We start from the raw sequence: 15,525 nt of genomic DNA on the forward strand, positions 1-15,525 counted from the left end.
CATTTAACTAGTTAATAGCGGCGGGTGATCGCGATTTCACCCGCCGCTATTGCGCGCACATGTCAGCTGTAAAAAACAGCTGACATGTCGCGACTTTGATGTGCGCTCACCGCCGGAGCGCACATCAAAGCGGGGGTCCCGACATGTGACGTACTATACCGTCACATGTCGGGAAGGGGTTAAGGTCTAACCTGTTGTTATAATAATACAAAGTCAACATTTATGCAGTGTAAATATAAAAAGACAGCAGAATTCCAATAGGTGTAAAAGAGGGTTGCCAGACACGTTTGGTCATAGAGATTAGGAGTCAGTCCCAAAGGAATGTATTGTGCTAGAGTGACTAAGGGGCAGTCTTTGTGAGAGCCAGTGACATAGAAGATAATATATGGATACCTTGTGAGACTAATAATCACTCCTATACAATAGGCCAGGGAGTCCTGTAAGGGGTAAGCTGCAGCAAGGTAGGGACACCTACAGAAAATGTACATAGAGTCAATAACACGCACTGTAGGGGCTGAACGTTCAAGTGAACGTATAAAGGATACCTTAAAATGGGTCCGTGAGCAGCTCCTTTGTCATGTATAGAGGGGTCCTGTGTAGAATGAATAGCAGCCTGTAAGGCTGACCTATGGAGGAGGTGTAGTGGATAAGGTTAGCAGATGCAGGGGGAAGTGCAGAAAAGGGGGGGCGGAGGGTCAGTGTACCTGCTTTGTGAAGCGTCTGTGGAATAGCGGCGCATCCCGCGCCCAGCTGTGCAGTCCTGGAGAATGGGTAGCAGTGTGACCGCATGTTCTCCATAAGTACCGCCGGACCGGAAGTGGGCGGTCCCGGACCGGAAGTGACGCAATCACAAGGTCAGTGCATGAGCACTGAGTGTATCTGAGCAAGTAAGGGCAGGAGAATGCCCAAAGATAGGAGTGGGGGCTAGGAGTGTGGCCACAGGGAGGTGATTGTATAGAGGCAGTGTGAACGTCACCTCTCTGTCTATAATGAGGGCGGAGCCACGGGTCAATGGGGAAATGTGTGGGTTAAATGGCACCTGTCCACTGCGATGATGAATGGGTCATACTAAAGATATTGTATATAGAAGATGATTATGGAAAAAAAAAAAAAAGGGGGAACGTAACCAGAAATGAAAAAATACAAGAATCAAAAATAAAGTAGTAAAAAAGTGAAAATAAAGATAAAAAATAGAAAGTAAATAATAATAATAATAATAATATAAAATAAAAAATAAAAAATAATATATAAAAAATATAAAAAAAAATTTAAAAAATAAAAAGTAAAAATAAAAAATAAAAAATAATAATATAAATAAAAAATAAATAGTAAAAAATAAAATTTAAAATATAAATAAAAAATAATAAATAAAAAATAAAAAATAAAAAATAAAAAATAAAAAATGAAAAATAAAAAATAAAAAATAGACAAGAATGAAAAAAATGCAGATCAGAAACAAAAATAGGAAGGGTACTGACTATTAGGAACTCACCTAATAAGCAGGGGGTTCAACGTGTCTGGAAGGCAAAATAGTAGAGATTAGTTTATTGTAACAGCCAGTCTATTTCCCTGTTGAGACCCTTAGGGGATAGGGTCTCAAGTTTATGAATCCAGAAAGTCTCCCTTAGTTTTAATTGCTTAATGTGATTGCCCCCTCTTCTGGGTCTGGGGACTTGTTCAATTATCTGATACTTGAGTTGAGCCACTGTATGTTTGTGTTTTGCAAAATGTTCAGGGAGGGGTAGCCAGGTTTTATTACAACGAATGGTAGATTTATGGCTCGCGATGCGGTCTTTTATGTGCTGTGTAGTCTCACCTACGTACAGCAAGCCACATGGGCACTTGATGACGTAGATAACGAAGTTGGAGTTGCATGTATGATAGCCATGGATAGGATATGATTTGCCTGTTCTGGGATGTGTCACGCTGTCGGATTTGATGATATTGGAACAAGAGGCACAACTGAGGCAAGGAAACGTTCCGTGGCGCTGTGGGGCCAGTACATTCTGATCAGAGATTGGGCGCAGGCTGCCAACGTCAGCCCGGACAAGTCTATCCCTAATGTTGGGTGCCCTCCTATTGCACATAAGGGGTGGTGTGGAGAAACTAGTTATGCCAGGATAGGCTCTTGCTAGGAGGGACCAATGTTTTTTGATAACCATTTCCACTTTGGGCATAAAGGGGTGGAAAGTATGTACAAAAGGGACCCGGTTTTCGTTGGTGCATCCCTGAGAAGGTGAGACTGGCTGGAGAGCACGTGTCTTCTCCTGGTTGAGTAATTGTTGGGGGTAATGCCTCTCCCTGAATTTGTCGGACATTCCATCTAGGCGCGTATGGAGTAAGTCCGGATCCGATACTATCCTTGCTACCCTTGTGAATTGGGATCGAGGGAGGCTGTTGCGTGTGGCCTTTGGGTGGCAACTGGAATAGTGGAGGAGACTGTTGCAGTCAGTTGGTTTGGAGTAAAGGTCTGTTGAAAGACGGCCCTGTGCGTCCTTGTGTATAAGGGTGTCTAGGAAGGGAATCTGGTTGCGGTCATACTGAATGGTGAATTGCAATTCCGGATAGATGGAATTCAGAGTATGATGAAATGCCTGAAGTGTGTCAGTAGGTCCAGTCCAAATAAAGAAGATGTCATCTATATAGCGAAGATAACAGCCTACATGTTGGTTATATCGGTCATCTGTGTATATGAAATCCTCCTCGAAGGCATTCATATATGCATTGGCGTAAGCCGGCGCAACGTTTGAGCCCATTGCGGTGCCACGGCACTGTACATAGTAAGTGTCCTCATAAAGAAAATAATTCTCGTAAAGGACCAGTCTCAACAGGTCTAGGCAGAGGTGTATAGAGGCCGGGGATTTGCCCGAGTCTTCCAGTAACCGTTTGGTCGCTGTAATGCCTTTTGCGTGAGTAATAGACGTATACAGACTATTGACGTCCATGGTGACTAAGAGACTGTCTGAAGGAACATCCACCTGTTGTCGTATAACGTTTAGAAAATGTCCTGTATCTAGTATGAAGGATTTGGTAGTTCTAATTAGTGGCGTCAGAATTTTTTCTAGGTAAATTGATAGAGGTGAAAGTATAGACTCGGTGGATGCCACTATGGGGCGACCGGGGGGATTGATTAATGATTTGTGAATTTTCGGAAGGATATAGAAGACTGGAGTGATGGGGTGTGGATTGGTAAGGAATTTTGCTGTCTGTTGATCAATAGTACCCTTGTCAATGTGGATATCAATAACGGACTGGATTTTTTTGCGAATTTCAAAGATGGGGTCTCTGGGGATAATGTTATATGTGCTGGTGTCTGACAGTTGTCGTAATACCTCCGTGGAATATGATGTACGGTCCATTATAACTAGGGCCCCACCCTTATCTGCTGGTTTGACAACAATGGTTTTGTTGTTTTGTAAAGATAAGAGCGCCTGTCTCTCCGAGGGTGTCAGATTAGAACGTGTAGGGAAAAGACCAAGACGGTGCTGGTGGGATAGATCTTTTACATCTTTGTCCACAAAAGAAATAAATGTTTCCACAGGGTGGAACGTCTGGGGTGGGTTGAAAGAACTAGGGTTCCTCAACCCCAATGTTGTAAGGGGGATCTCCGCAACAGAGACGTCCCCGTTAGGAGACACTCTGTTCTCGGAGCCTCCCGCCAGAGTCCCAAAGTGAGTTTTAAGTCTCACGAGACGGTAGAATCTCTGCAGGTCCCTTTCCAGCTGGAAGCTGTCCCAGATGGGGGTAGGGCAGAACGATAGTCCTTTCTGCAGCAGGCCGAGTTCCGCAGGGGAGAGCGTATAACCTGAAATATTGATAACTAGGTTAGTAGTCCTACCTGTGACCGGGTTGTCATTTTTTCTCGATCTTCTTGTCGGTCTGTACGCTGATGTCCTCCCCTGCGGCCTTTGGATAAAAAACGAGGTTTGTAGGAGCCCGTGGATGAGTCGCTTTCCGTGCTGAAAGAACCTGTCTTGCGTTGATATGGCCGACGCCACGGGTTGTTGCCTGCAGAGTCGCTCCATTTATAAACTTTATTGTGTGAGTAATCGTCGTTGTCTCGCTGGAATTTTTGACGTTTCTTCTCCTCTAGAAATTTTTGGTGATCTGCTAGCACTTTGTCAGTCTTGTCCTTTAAATTGGTCCAGTCCGTGGATGTCAATGTAGAGGATAGTTGTGTTTCAATTGCTCTAATGTTGTCCTTTGTTTCTGTGATGGCCTTTTGTAGGAATTCAATAGTTAGGATAATAATGTCCAAAGAACACTTGTTTAGTATTCTCTTATATTTATCACAGTAGTCTGGGTCTTCTGAAAAAAGTGTTGGGCGCAGGTTGCACCTGAGGCCTCTCGGGATCTTGCCCTGTTTGTGATATTCTGCCAAAGTAATGCAGTGTAGGTCATATGAGACCAATTTTCGGCGCTCCTTCTCGTAATCCCTTGTTTTTAGTTCATGTGGAGGGGTTTTCAGAAATTCACTGGAGTTTGAAACTTGCGACAAGATGCTAGAGCTGGTTGCAGCGTCGTATGCGAAGATGTCTGACGTCATCTGGTAGACCGGTGCTACACCAAGCAAAAATTCACTGAAAAAAGAGGAATGGTGTGCACTCTGGTCGAAAGCTAAGGAGGTGCTGGTAGATCAGACCGTGTGGTCAAGTCAATAGTAGAGGAGAAAATACCGCACACTCAAAATTTGATATGATGCAAAAAGGTAAATGCCAAATTTATTAACACAAAAAAGAGGTCAACAATTGCCACTGTATTGGTTTTGTAGTAAGGAAACCCGTAGTAAGGAAACCCGACGTTTCGACCCTCCCGGGTCTTATTCATGGGGTTACTAGGAAACAAATAGACAATATAAGCAGCTGTTTGTGACATATTATATACCGAAAATAAACAGAAAATAACACAAAAAAACAGATACCGAGGCATAATAAAAACATACTATGTACAATATATACAGAGCAACCAGAGGTAACTATGGGGGTACTCTGGGAGGCAGCGAACAATCAGTCTATGGTACAAGAGTAATATCAGCAACTCCCTGCTAACTGAGGACAATTATATTGAAGTTTACCTTCACTCTTTTGTATATATTGTACATAGTATGTTTTTATTATGCCTCGGTATCTGTTTTTTTGTTTTATTTTCTGTTTATTTTCGGTATATAATATGTCACAAACAGCTGCTTATATTGTCTATTTGTTTCCTAGTAACCCCATGAATAAGACCCGGGAGGGTCGAAACGTCGGGTTTCCTTACTACGGGTTTCCTTACTACAAAACCAATACAGTGGCAATTGTTGACCTCTTTTTTGTGTTAATAAATTTGGCATTTACCTTTTTGCATCATATCAAATTTTGAGTGTGCGGTATTTTCTCCTCTACTATTGACTTGACCACACGGTCTGATCTACCAGCACCTCCTTAGCTTTCGACCAGAGTGCACACCATTCCTCTTTTTTCAGTGAATTTTTGCTTGGTGTAGCACCGGTCTACCAGATGACGTCAGACATCTTCGCATACGACGCTGCAACCAGCTCTAGCATCTTGTCGCAAGTTTCAAACTCCAGTGAATTTCTGAAAACCCCTCCACATGAACTAAAAACAAGGGATTACGAGAAGGAGCGCCGAAAATTGGTCTCATATGACCTACACTGCATTACTTTGGCAGAATATCACAAACAGGGCAAGATCCCGAGAGGCCTCAGGTGCAACCTGCGCCCAACACTTTTTTCAGAAGACCCAGACTACTGTGATAAATATAAGAGAATACTAAACAAGTGTTCTTTGGACATTATTATCCTAACTATTGAATTCCTACAAAAGGCCATCACAGAAACAAAGGACAACATTAGAGCAATTGAAACACAACTATCCTCTACATTGACATCCACGGACTGGACCAATTTAAAGGACAAGACTGACAAAGTGCTAGCAGATCACCAAAAATTTCTAGAGGAGAAGAAACGTCAAAAATTCCAGCGAGACAACGACGATTACTCACACAATAAAGTTTATAAATGGAGCGACTCTGCAGGCAACAACCCGTGGCGTCGGCCATATCAACGCAAGACAGGTTCTTTCAGCACGGAAAGCGACTCATCCACGGGCTCCTACAAACCTCGTTTTTTATCCAAAGGCCGCAGGGGAGGACATCAGCGTACAGACCGACAAGAAGATCGAGAAAAAATGACAACCCGGTCACAGGTAGGACTACTAACCTAGTTATCAATATTTCAGGTTATACGCTCTCCCCTGCGGAACTCGGCCTGCTGCAGAAAGGACTATCGTTCTGCCCTACCCCCATCTGGGACAGCTTCCAGCTGGAAAGGGACCTGCAGAGATTCTACCGTCTCGTGAGACTTAAAACTCACTTTGGGACTCTGGCGGGAGGCTCCGAGAACAGAGTGTCTCCTAACGGGGACGTCTCTGTTGCGGAGATCCCCCTTACAACATTGGGGTTGAGGAACCCTAGTTCTTTCAACCCACCCCAGACGTTCCACCCTGTGGAAACATTTATTTCTTTTGTGGACAAAGATGTAAAAGATCTATCCCACCAGCACCGTCTTGGTCTTTTCCCTACACGTTCTAATCTGACACCCTCGGAGAGACAGGCGCTCTTATCTTTACAAAACAACAAAACCATTGTTGTCAAACCAGCAGATAAGGGTGGGGCCCTAGTTATAATGGACCGTACATCATATTCCACGGAGGTATTACGACAACTGTCAGACACCAGCACATATAACATTATCCCCAGAGACCCCATCTTTGAAATTCGCAAAAAAATCCAGTCCGTTATTGATATCCACATTGACAAGGGTACTATTGATCAACAGACAGCAAAATTCCTTACCAATCCACACCCCATCACTCCAGTCTTCTATATCCTTCCGAAAATTCACAAATCATTAATCAATCCCCCCGGTCGCCCCATAGTGGCATCCACCGAGTCTATACTTTCACCTCTATCAATTTACCTAGAAAAAATTCTGACGCCACTAATTAGAACTACCAAATCCTTCATACTAGATACAGGACATTTTCTAAACGTTATACGACAACAGGTGGATGTTCCTTCAGACAGTCTCTTAGTCACCATGGACGTCAATAGTCTGTATACGTCTATTACTCACGCAAAAGGCATTACAGCGACCAAACGGTTACTGGAAGACTCGGGCAAATCCCCGGCCTCTATACACCTCTGCCTAGACCTGTTGAGACTGGTCCTTTACGAGAATTATTTTCTTTATGAGGACACTTACTATGTACAGTGCCGTGGCACCGCAATGGGCTCAAACGTTGCGCCGGCTTACGCCAATGCATATATGAATGCCTTCGAGGAGGATTTCATATACACAGATGACCGATATAACCAACATGTAGGCTGTTATCTTCGCTATATAGATGACATCTTCTTTATTTGGACTGGACCTACTGACACACTTCAGGCATTTCATCATACTCTGAATTCCATCTATCCGGAATTGCAATTCACCATTCAGTATGACCGCAACCAGATTCCCTTCCTAGACACCCTTATACACAAGGACGCACAGGGCCGTCTTTCAACAGACCTTTACTCCAAACCAACTGACTGCAACAGTCTCCTCCACTATTCCAGTTGCCACCCAAAGGCCACACGCAACAGCCTCCCTCGATCCCAATTCACAAGGGTAGCAAGGATAGTATCGGATCCGGACTTACTCCATACGCGCCTAGATGGAATGTCCGACAAATTCAGGGAGAGGCATTACCCCCAACAATTACTCAACCAGGAGAAGACACGTGCTCTCCAGCCAGTCTCACCTTCTCAGGGACGCACCAACGAAAACCGGGTCCCTTTTGTACATACTTTCCACCCCTTTATGCCCAAAGTGGAAATGGTTATCAAAAAACATTGGTCCCTCCTAGCAAGAGCCTATCCTGGCATAACTAGTTTCTCCACACCACCCCTTATGTGCAATAGGAGGGCACCCAACATTAGGGATAGACTTGTCCGGGCTGACGTTGGCAGCCTGCGCCCAATCTCTGATCAGAATGTACTGGCCCCACAGCGCCACGGAACGTTTCCTTGCCTCAGTTGTGCCTCTTGTTCCAATATCATCAAATCCGACAGCGTGACACATCCCAGAACAGGCAAATCATATCCTATCCATGGCTATCATACATGCAACTCCAACTTCGTTATCTACGTCATCAAGTGCCCATGTGGCTTGCTGTACGTAGGTGAGACTACACAGCACATAAAAGACCGCATCGCGAGCCATAAATCTACCATTCGTTGTAATAAAACCTGGCTACCCCTCCCTGAACATTTTGCGAAACACAAACATACAGTGGCTCAACTCAAGTATCAGATAATTGAACAAGTCCCCAGACCCAGAAGAGGGGGCAATCACATTAAGCAATTAAAACTAAGGGAGACTTTCTGGATTCATAAACTTGAGACCCTATCCCCTAAGGGTCTCAACAGGGAAATAGACTGGCTGTTACAATAAACTAATCTCTACTATTTTGCCTTCCAGACACGTTGAACCCCCTGCTTATTAGGTGAGTTCCTAATAGTCAGTACCCTTCCTATTTTTGTTTCTGATCTGCATTTTTTTCATTCTTGTCTATTTTTTATTTTTTATTTTTCATTTTTTATTTTTTATTTATTATTTTTTATTTATATTTTAAATTTTATTTTTTACTATTTATTTTTTATTTATATTATTATTTTTTATTTTTACTTTTTATTTTTTAAATTTTTTTTTTTTATATTTTTTATTTTTTATTTTTTATTTTCTATTATTATTATTATTATTATTTACTTTCTATTTTTTATCTTTATTTTCACTTTTTTACTACTTTATTTTTGATTCTTGTATTTTTTCATTTCTGGTTACGTTCCCCCTTTTTTTTTCCATAATCATCTTCTATATACAATATCTTTAGTATGACCCATTCATCATCGCAGTGGACAGGTGCCATTTAACCCACACATTTCCCCATTGACCCGTGGCTCCGCCCTCATTATAGACAGAGAGGTGACGTTCACACTGCCTCTATACAATCACCTCCCTGTGGCCACACTCCTAGCCCCCACTCCTATCTTTGGGCATTCTCCTGCCCTTACTTGCTCAGATACACTCAGTGCTCATGCACTGACCTTGTGATTGCGTCACTTCCGGTCCGGGACCGCCCACTTCCGGTCCGGCGGTACTTATGGAGAACATGCGGTCACACTGCTACCCATTCTCCAGGACTGCACAGCTGGGCGCGGGATGCGCCGCTATTCCACAGACGCTTCACAAAGCAGGTACACTGACCCTCCGCCCCCCCTTTTCTGCACTTCCCCCTGCATCTGCTAACCTTATCCACTACACCTCCTCCATAGGTCAGCCTTACAGGCTGCTATTCATTCTACACAGGACCCCTCTATACATGACAAAGGAGCTGCTCACGGACCCATTTTAAGGTATCCTTTATACGTTCACTTGAACGTTCAGCCCCTACAGTGCGTGTTATTGACTCTATGTACATTTTCTGTAGGTGTCCCTACCTTGCTGCAGCTTACCCCTTACAGGACTCCCTGGCCTATTGTATAGGAGTGATTATTAGTCTCACAAGGTATCCATTACATTATCTTCTATGTCACTGGCTCTCACAAAGACTGCCCCTTAGTCACTTTAGCACAATACATTCCTTTGGGACTGACTCCTAATCTCTATGACCAAACGTGTCTGGCAACCCTCTTTTACACCTATTGGAATTCTGCTGTCTTTTTATATTTACACTGCATAAATGTTGACTTTGTATTATTATAACAACAGGTTAGACCTTAAAGGACCTTTTTCTTGCCTACCAACACTGCCACTCCCATGTATGAATAACAAAAGAGTGAAGGTAAACTTTAATATAATTGTCCTCAGTAAGCAGGGAGTTGCTGATATTACTCTTGTACCATAGACTGATTGTTCGCTGCCTCCCAGAGTACCCCCATAGTTACCTCTGGTTGCTCTGTATATATTGTACATAGTATGTTTTTATTATGCCTCGGTATCTGTTTTTTTGTTTTATTTTCTGTTTATTTTCGGTATATAATATGTCACAAACAGCTGCTTATATTGTCTATTTGTTTCCTAGTAACCCCATGAATAAGACCCGGGAGGGTCGAAACGTCGGGTTTCCTTACTACGGGTTTCCTTACTACAAAACCAATACAGTGGCAATTGTTGACCTCTTTTTTGTGTTAATAAATTTGGCATTTACCTTTTTGCATCATATCAAATTTTGAGTGTGCGGTATTTTCTCCTCTACCATGCACAAGTATGGCATTTTAAGTTATATTTTTTCATTAGTTAAATGTGAAACAGCCTGCTGTCATTTAACCACCTTGTCATTTAGTGCTGTGGTGATAAGAAACTGTCTGCAGACCTTACGTACATAAAAAAAACTAAAATTTTTCAGTTGCAAAATGTTAGACAGCCTACTGTATCACACATTGTCATTTTGTTGGGTTGAAATTAAGCTGTTTGCAGATCTCACGCAATAACCCAAAAATGTTTTCTCTTGCTAAACGTCATGCAGTAGGGACCTCACTTTAACCCCTTCATGACCTTGGGATTTTCCGTTTTTCTGTGTTCGTTTTTCGCTCCCCTCCTTCCCAGAGCTATTACTTTTTTATTTTTCCGTCAATTTGGCCATGTGAGGGCTTATTTTTTGTGGAACGAGTTGTACTTTTGAACGACATCATTGGTTTTACCATGTCGTGTACTAGAAAACGTGAAATAAATTCCAAGTGCGGTGAAATTGCAAAAAAAGTGCAATCCCACACTTGTTTTTTGCTTGGCTTTTTTGCTAGGTTCACTAAATGCTAAAACTGACCTGCTATTATGATTCTTCAGGTCAGTATGAGTTCATAGACACCTAACATGACTATGTTATTTTTTATCTAAGTGGTGAAAAAAAATTCCAAACTTTGCTAAAAAAAAAAAAATTGCGCAATTTTCCTATACTTGTAGCGTCTCCATTTTTCATGATCTGGGGTCGGTTGAGGGCTTATTTTTTGCATGCCAAGCTGGCGTTTTTTTTCCTATACTTGTAGCGTCTCCATTTTTCATGATCTGGGGCCGGTTGAGGGCTTATTTTTTGCATGCCGAGCTGGCGTTTTTAATGATAGCATTTTGGTGCAGATATGTTCTTTTGATCGCCCGTTATTGCATTTTAATGCAATGTTATGGCGACCAAAAAAACGTAATTCTGGCGTTTCAAATTTTTTTATCACTACGCCGTTTAGCGATCAGGTTAATGCTTTTTTTATTGATAGATTGGGCGATTCTGAACGTGGTGATACCAAATATGTGTAGGTTTGTTTTTTTTTTATTGATTTTGATTGGGGGCGAAAGGGGGGTGATTTAAACTTTTATATTTTTTTTATTTTTTTCACATTTTTTTTACTTTTTTTAACTTTTGCCATGCTTCAATAGCCTCCATAGGAGGCTAGAAGCTGGCACAACGCGATCGGCTCTGCTACATAGCAGCGATCTGATGTTCGCTGCTATGTAGCAGCAGAAATGCAGGTGTGCTGTGAGCGCTGACCACAGGGTGGTGCTCACAGCTAACGGGGATCAGTAACCATAGAGGTCTCAAGGACCTCTATGGTTACTATTCAGAAGCATCGCCGACCTCCGATCATGTGACGGGGGTCGGCGATGCGATTATTTCCGGCCGCCCGGCCGGAAGCTATAGTTAAATGCCGCTGTCTGCGTTTGACAGTGGCATTTAACTAGTTAATAGGAGCAGGCAGATCGCGATTCTGCCCGCGCCTATTATGGGCACATGTCAGCTGTTCATAACAGCTGACATGTCCCAGCTTTGATGCTGGCTCACCGCCGGAGCCCGCATCAAAGCGGGGCTTCTGACCCTTTCTGACTATCCCGTCCGAGGTCAGAAAGGGGTTAAAATAGTTTGTAGCATCAAGCGTGTTATAGAGGCCTGATCCAGAGGTCACCCAAAAATTCTTCTTTTCCTAACATCATACAGTAGGAGACATCTGACTTTCAAATTGATTGATGCATATTTATGTCATACAGTCATTATCCACACTCAAACAATTCATTCTTCTGTGACTAACATGATACAGCACTCGATAATTCACCTTGGAATTTACTGTTGCTGAATTTCCGCTGTCTGCAGACATGGTGCAGAGTTTAAAATCTATTTTTTGGTTGCAAATACTGTGCTCCTACCACAGTATCTGAGCAACATGACTGGGAAAAAGCCAGGCCATGGTGGAAGGGGAATTAGGCTTGGTGTTCAAGGTGTACATGGGGTAGGTAGCAATGTTATTTAAAGCATTAGTGAACCAATGTCTAGTCCTATGCAAACTCATCTGACAACTTCTGTTACTGGACATGCTACTCCACTACCTTTCTTTGGCACATGAAAAGCCGTACACCTTGTTGATGAGGCCCAGAAAAAGTATGTACTTGAGTGGATGGCAAGTGCAGCTTCAAGTGGCCTCTCCTCCTCTTCCTCCACCTTAACATCACACACAGTAAAGTCCACAGAGTTGGCACCCAAATTACCCTTGCTTCCCCCAATGTCCCAACTCTCCAACCATACAACTGACTGTACGGAACCATAGATAGGTGAGTCTAATGAGACTGCGATATCTGAGGCTCACAGACTGTTCTGTGCTGTCAGGGCAAAAAGAGGAGGAGGGTGACTCCAAGAGCGAGAAATGTGATAGTACAGAGGATGATGATGATGAGGTGTTAGATCCCAGTTGGCAGGAACATAGATGCACATAGCTGAGTATGTCATCTGAGGAGGAAGACGAGGAGGTAATGTTGCCCCATAAATCGCAGACACATATTGATGCATCCACGATGATCAATGCATCCTCAGCCACAACTGTGACTTTGACAAGCAGCGTCAGCAGGTCTGCAGATTGCTAGGGTGGCAAGGGATGCCAGGCCTTTGCCTTTTTTGACACTGCAAAGGATGAGACAACTTATGTATTCTGCCAACTTTGCAAAAACAAACTGAGTAGAGACAAAAAGTGCAATAATTTGACTACAACATGTATGAACCTTCACATGCGCAATCAACACGTGTTACTCTAGGAATCCCACTGCGCAAAAATGCAGACCAGCGGGCCTCAACAACCATCAGCCACTCCATCAATTGCATCTGTTGCTTTTTCCTCCTCCACTGTTACCGTGCCAACTATTGAGACAAAGGTTTTCAACCACAGGACCTAGAGTTCTTTACCCGCTTCAGTCATGCAGGCTGAGTGCCCACTGTCAGCTGTAACAGAAGCAAACATGCCTGCTGCTTTGACCTATCTTAGGGAACGAGCACACCACAACTTTCTCAAACCATCTTAACATCTCCACCTGCACCTCTCTCATGGTCCAGCAGTTTGTCTGGTTCGCTGTACTCTGCCCTCTCTCAGCACTGCAGCCAGCCCACGGTTGTGCATAAAAGATTGCTTTATCCTAGGCATGACAAAGCTAAAAGGTTAAACTCCACCATCTCCAATTTGTTGGCCATGGAAATGCTACCTTTCCGCATGGTAGATACAGATGATTTCTGAAACTGATGGCCATCACAGTCCCCCAATATCAATTGCCCAGTCACCATTAATTTTCTAAGAAAGCTGTGCCTGCACTACACCAGCATGTTGCAGGCAACATCACCCATTCCTTAACTAAATCTATCTCTGCCAGGGTGTATTTCACCACAGACACTTCGACAAGTAAACATGTCCAATGGCATAACATCTCGCTGACTGGGCACTGTGTCACTCTGGTGGCTGTAGGGCAGGTGCTGCTCCACAAGTCTTGTAATCCCTAAGGCTTGTAGAAAAAAACTCTATATTTAACACTTCCTCCATTGCTTCTGCCTCCCTTTCTATCTTGTCTAGGGCCTCCACTTGCACCCTTAACCTCTGCCTTAATGAGACACGCATTCCAACTGTGCAGAGCAAATCCCCACCACCTCCATACTGCGCAGCCAGTGATCACTGCAATAAGGCAGTGTTAAAATTAAAATGCCTTGGAGAGATCTCAGTCATACAGCTGAAAAGTTGTGGACAGCCCTTCAGGCTGAGTATGATCAATGGCTGTCTCTGCTGAACCTGCATCCAGGGAAGGCTGTGTCCGATAACGGTGCAAACCTGGTGGTGGCCCTACAGGGAAGCAAGCTCACACACATGCCTTGAATGGCGCACGTCCTCAACCCAGTGGTACAGAGTTTTCTCCACCACTATACAGGCCTGGGTGAGCTGCTCTAGAAAGCATATAAGCTGTGTGCTCATCTCCGCCATTCGAACCCCTCAGGTCATCGACTTGCATCGACATAGAGATCTTTGTCCATGCCAGTTTACAGGTTGATATGCGATGTGCTGACAAGGTGGAATTCCACTCTGCACGTGTTGCAATGACTGTGGCAGCAGCAACAAGCCCTGATGTAGTATGTCATATCGTATAGCCTATGCCAATGCAGTACGGATGTTGTGCATATCACGTTTACAGAGTGGACACAGATTAAGGACCTCTGCACCCTTCTGCACAGTTTTGAAATGGATACTAAGATGGTTAGCGCTGACAAAGCTGTCATCAGCATCACTATTGTGGTCATCTATATGCTAGAGCATACTTTGAATTACCTGCGGGAAGAGATGATGGTCCCAGACGAAGAGGAGGAAGCAGAGGAGGTTATGGAAGGGAGAACACTGCCTCTAGATTCTAGACTGTCATAACGCAGGTGCCAAGGGAAGGTGGATTACTGCGATTGGGAGGGCTGCTAATAGCAAATAAACTGTTATTGAAGGCACAAGATCTGAGTAAAAATGGAGGAGGAAGAGGTATTGGGCGATCAACTGTCAGATGAAGAGGATAATCCTCCCCTCTCTGTTGTTTGTGGTTGGTGGGAGGGGACGGAGGAAACTAGCCTCATTGTTACCCAGCTACCAACACAGCAAGGGATTGGACCTCATGGTAGAGCCCCACATATGAGTGATTAGAAATAGTGCTGACTACTGGGTCACTACTCTGTTAGATCCATGTTATAAAACTAAATTTCACCAGATGCTTCGCGCCCTTGAAACGGACCAGTGAAAGCTGGAATATCGAAATGCGCTTTTACACAACCTTAAATGAGCTTTTCCACAAGTCAGCAGTGAAGCACACAGTTTGCATAACAGCTCTAGACTTCCAACCTCAGCACATCAATTTAGCAGTGGCAGCGGTGTAAGTGGAAGAAGCAATTTCTATGAGCCCTTTGACACTTTTTTTTTTAGACCAGCTCATGCATAAGCACAACAGAGTCCAAGTCTTACACATGGTGAACGAATGTAGAGGATGGTGCAGGAGTATCTAGAACTGATTATAAATACCATCAGGGAGGGTTTGAACAATTTCACATTTTGGTCTTCCAAAATGGATGAGTGGCCTGACCTCGCATCACACACCTTGGGAGTTTTATAAAGCCTGGAAGCCAGCATTCTCTCAAAACGTGTCTTCAGTGCTGA

The 15,525-nt window shown here is 43.5% G+C and overlaps 2 protein-coding genes and 2 long non-coding RNA genes across 5 annotated transcripts; 2 read left to right on the plus strand and 2 right to left on the minus strand.

Moving 5' to 3' along the window:
* Nucleotides 1-205: 205 nt before the first annotated feature.
* LOC143778639 (uncharacterized) lies at nt 206-1,096 on the minus strand. Its single transcript, XR_013216491.1, has 3 exons — nt 705-1,096; nt 546-626; nt 206-471 (listed from the first exon to the last, which is right to left on the minus strand). It is a non-coding gene; the product is annotated as an uncharacterized LOC143778639 (long non-coding RNA).
* Nucleotides 1,097-1,336: 240 nt separating this feature from the next.
* LOC143790768 (uncharacterized) lies at nt 1,337-4,882 on the minus strand. The gene is made up of 2 exons (XM_077279173.1): nt 3,839-4,882; nt 1,337-1,517 (listed from the first exon to the last, which is right to left on the minus strand). Exons 1-2 carry the CDS (start codon nt 4,544-4,546, stop codon nt 1,509-1,511), a joined length of 717 nt encoding a protein of 238 aa, XP_077135288.1. The 5' UTR covers nt 4,547-4,882; the 3' UTR covers nt 1,337-1,508.
* Nucleotides 4,883-5,135: 253 nt separating this feature from the next.
* LOC143790780 (uncharacterized) lies at nt 5,136-8,716 on the plus strand. The gene is made up of 2 exons (XM_077279179.1): nt 5,136-6,206; nt 8,528-8,716. The coding sequence occupies exons 1-2, from the start codon at nt 5,499-5,501 to the stop codon at nt 8,534-8,536; spliced, it is 717 nt and encodes a 238-aa protein (XP_077135294.1). The 5' UTR covers nt 5,136-5,498; the 3' UTR covers nt 8,537-8,716.
* A 38-nt stretch (nt 8,717-8,754) lies between these two features.
* On the plus strand, nt 8,755-10,291 carry LOC143790796 (uncharacterized). Of its 2 annotated transcripts, XR_013219863.1 has the most exons (5): nt 8,755-9,303; nt 9,382-9,462; nt 9,537-9,614; nt 9,818-9,890; nt 10,131-10,291. It is a non-coding gene; the product is annotated as an uncharacterized LOC143790796 (long non-coding RNA). The 2 variants fall into 2 exon arrangements; XR_013219864.1 differs by lacking the exon at nt 9,537-9,614.
* Nucleotides 10,292-15,525: the final 5,234 nt, after the last annotated feature.

The sequence above is a fragment of the Ranitomeya variabilis genome, chromosome 1 (genome assembly GCF_051348905.1).
Source record: "Ranitomeya variabilis isolate aRanVar5 chromosome 1, aRanVar5.hap1, whole genome shotgun sequence".
Classification (NCBI taxonomy): domain Eukaryota; kingdom Metazoa; phylum Chordata; class Amphibia; order Anura; family Dendrobatidae; genus Ranitomeya; species Ranitomeya variabilis.

What these genes read in the sequence shown, in the direction of transcription:
- LOC143790768 (XM_077279173.1), bottom strand. Translation starts at nt 4,546, where the DNA reads ATGACGTCAGACATCTTCGCATACGACGCTGCAACCAGCTCTAGCATC.
- LOC143790780 (XM_077279179.1), top strand. Translation starts at nt 5,499, where the DNA reads ATGACGTCAGACATCTTCGCATACGACGCTGCAACCAGCTCTAGCATC.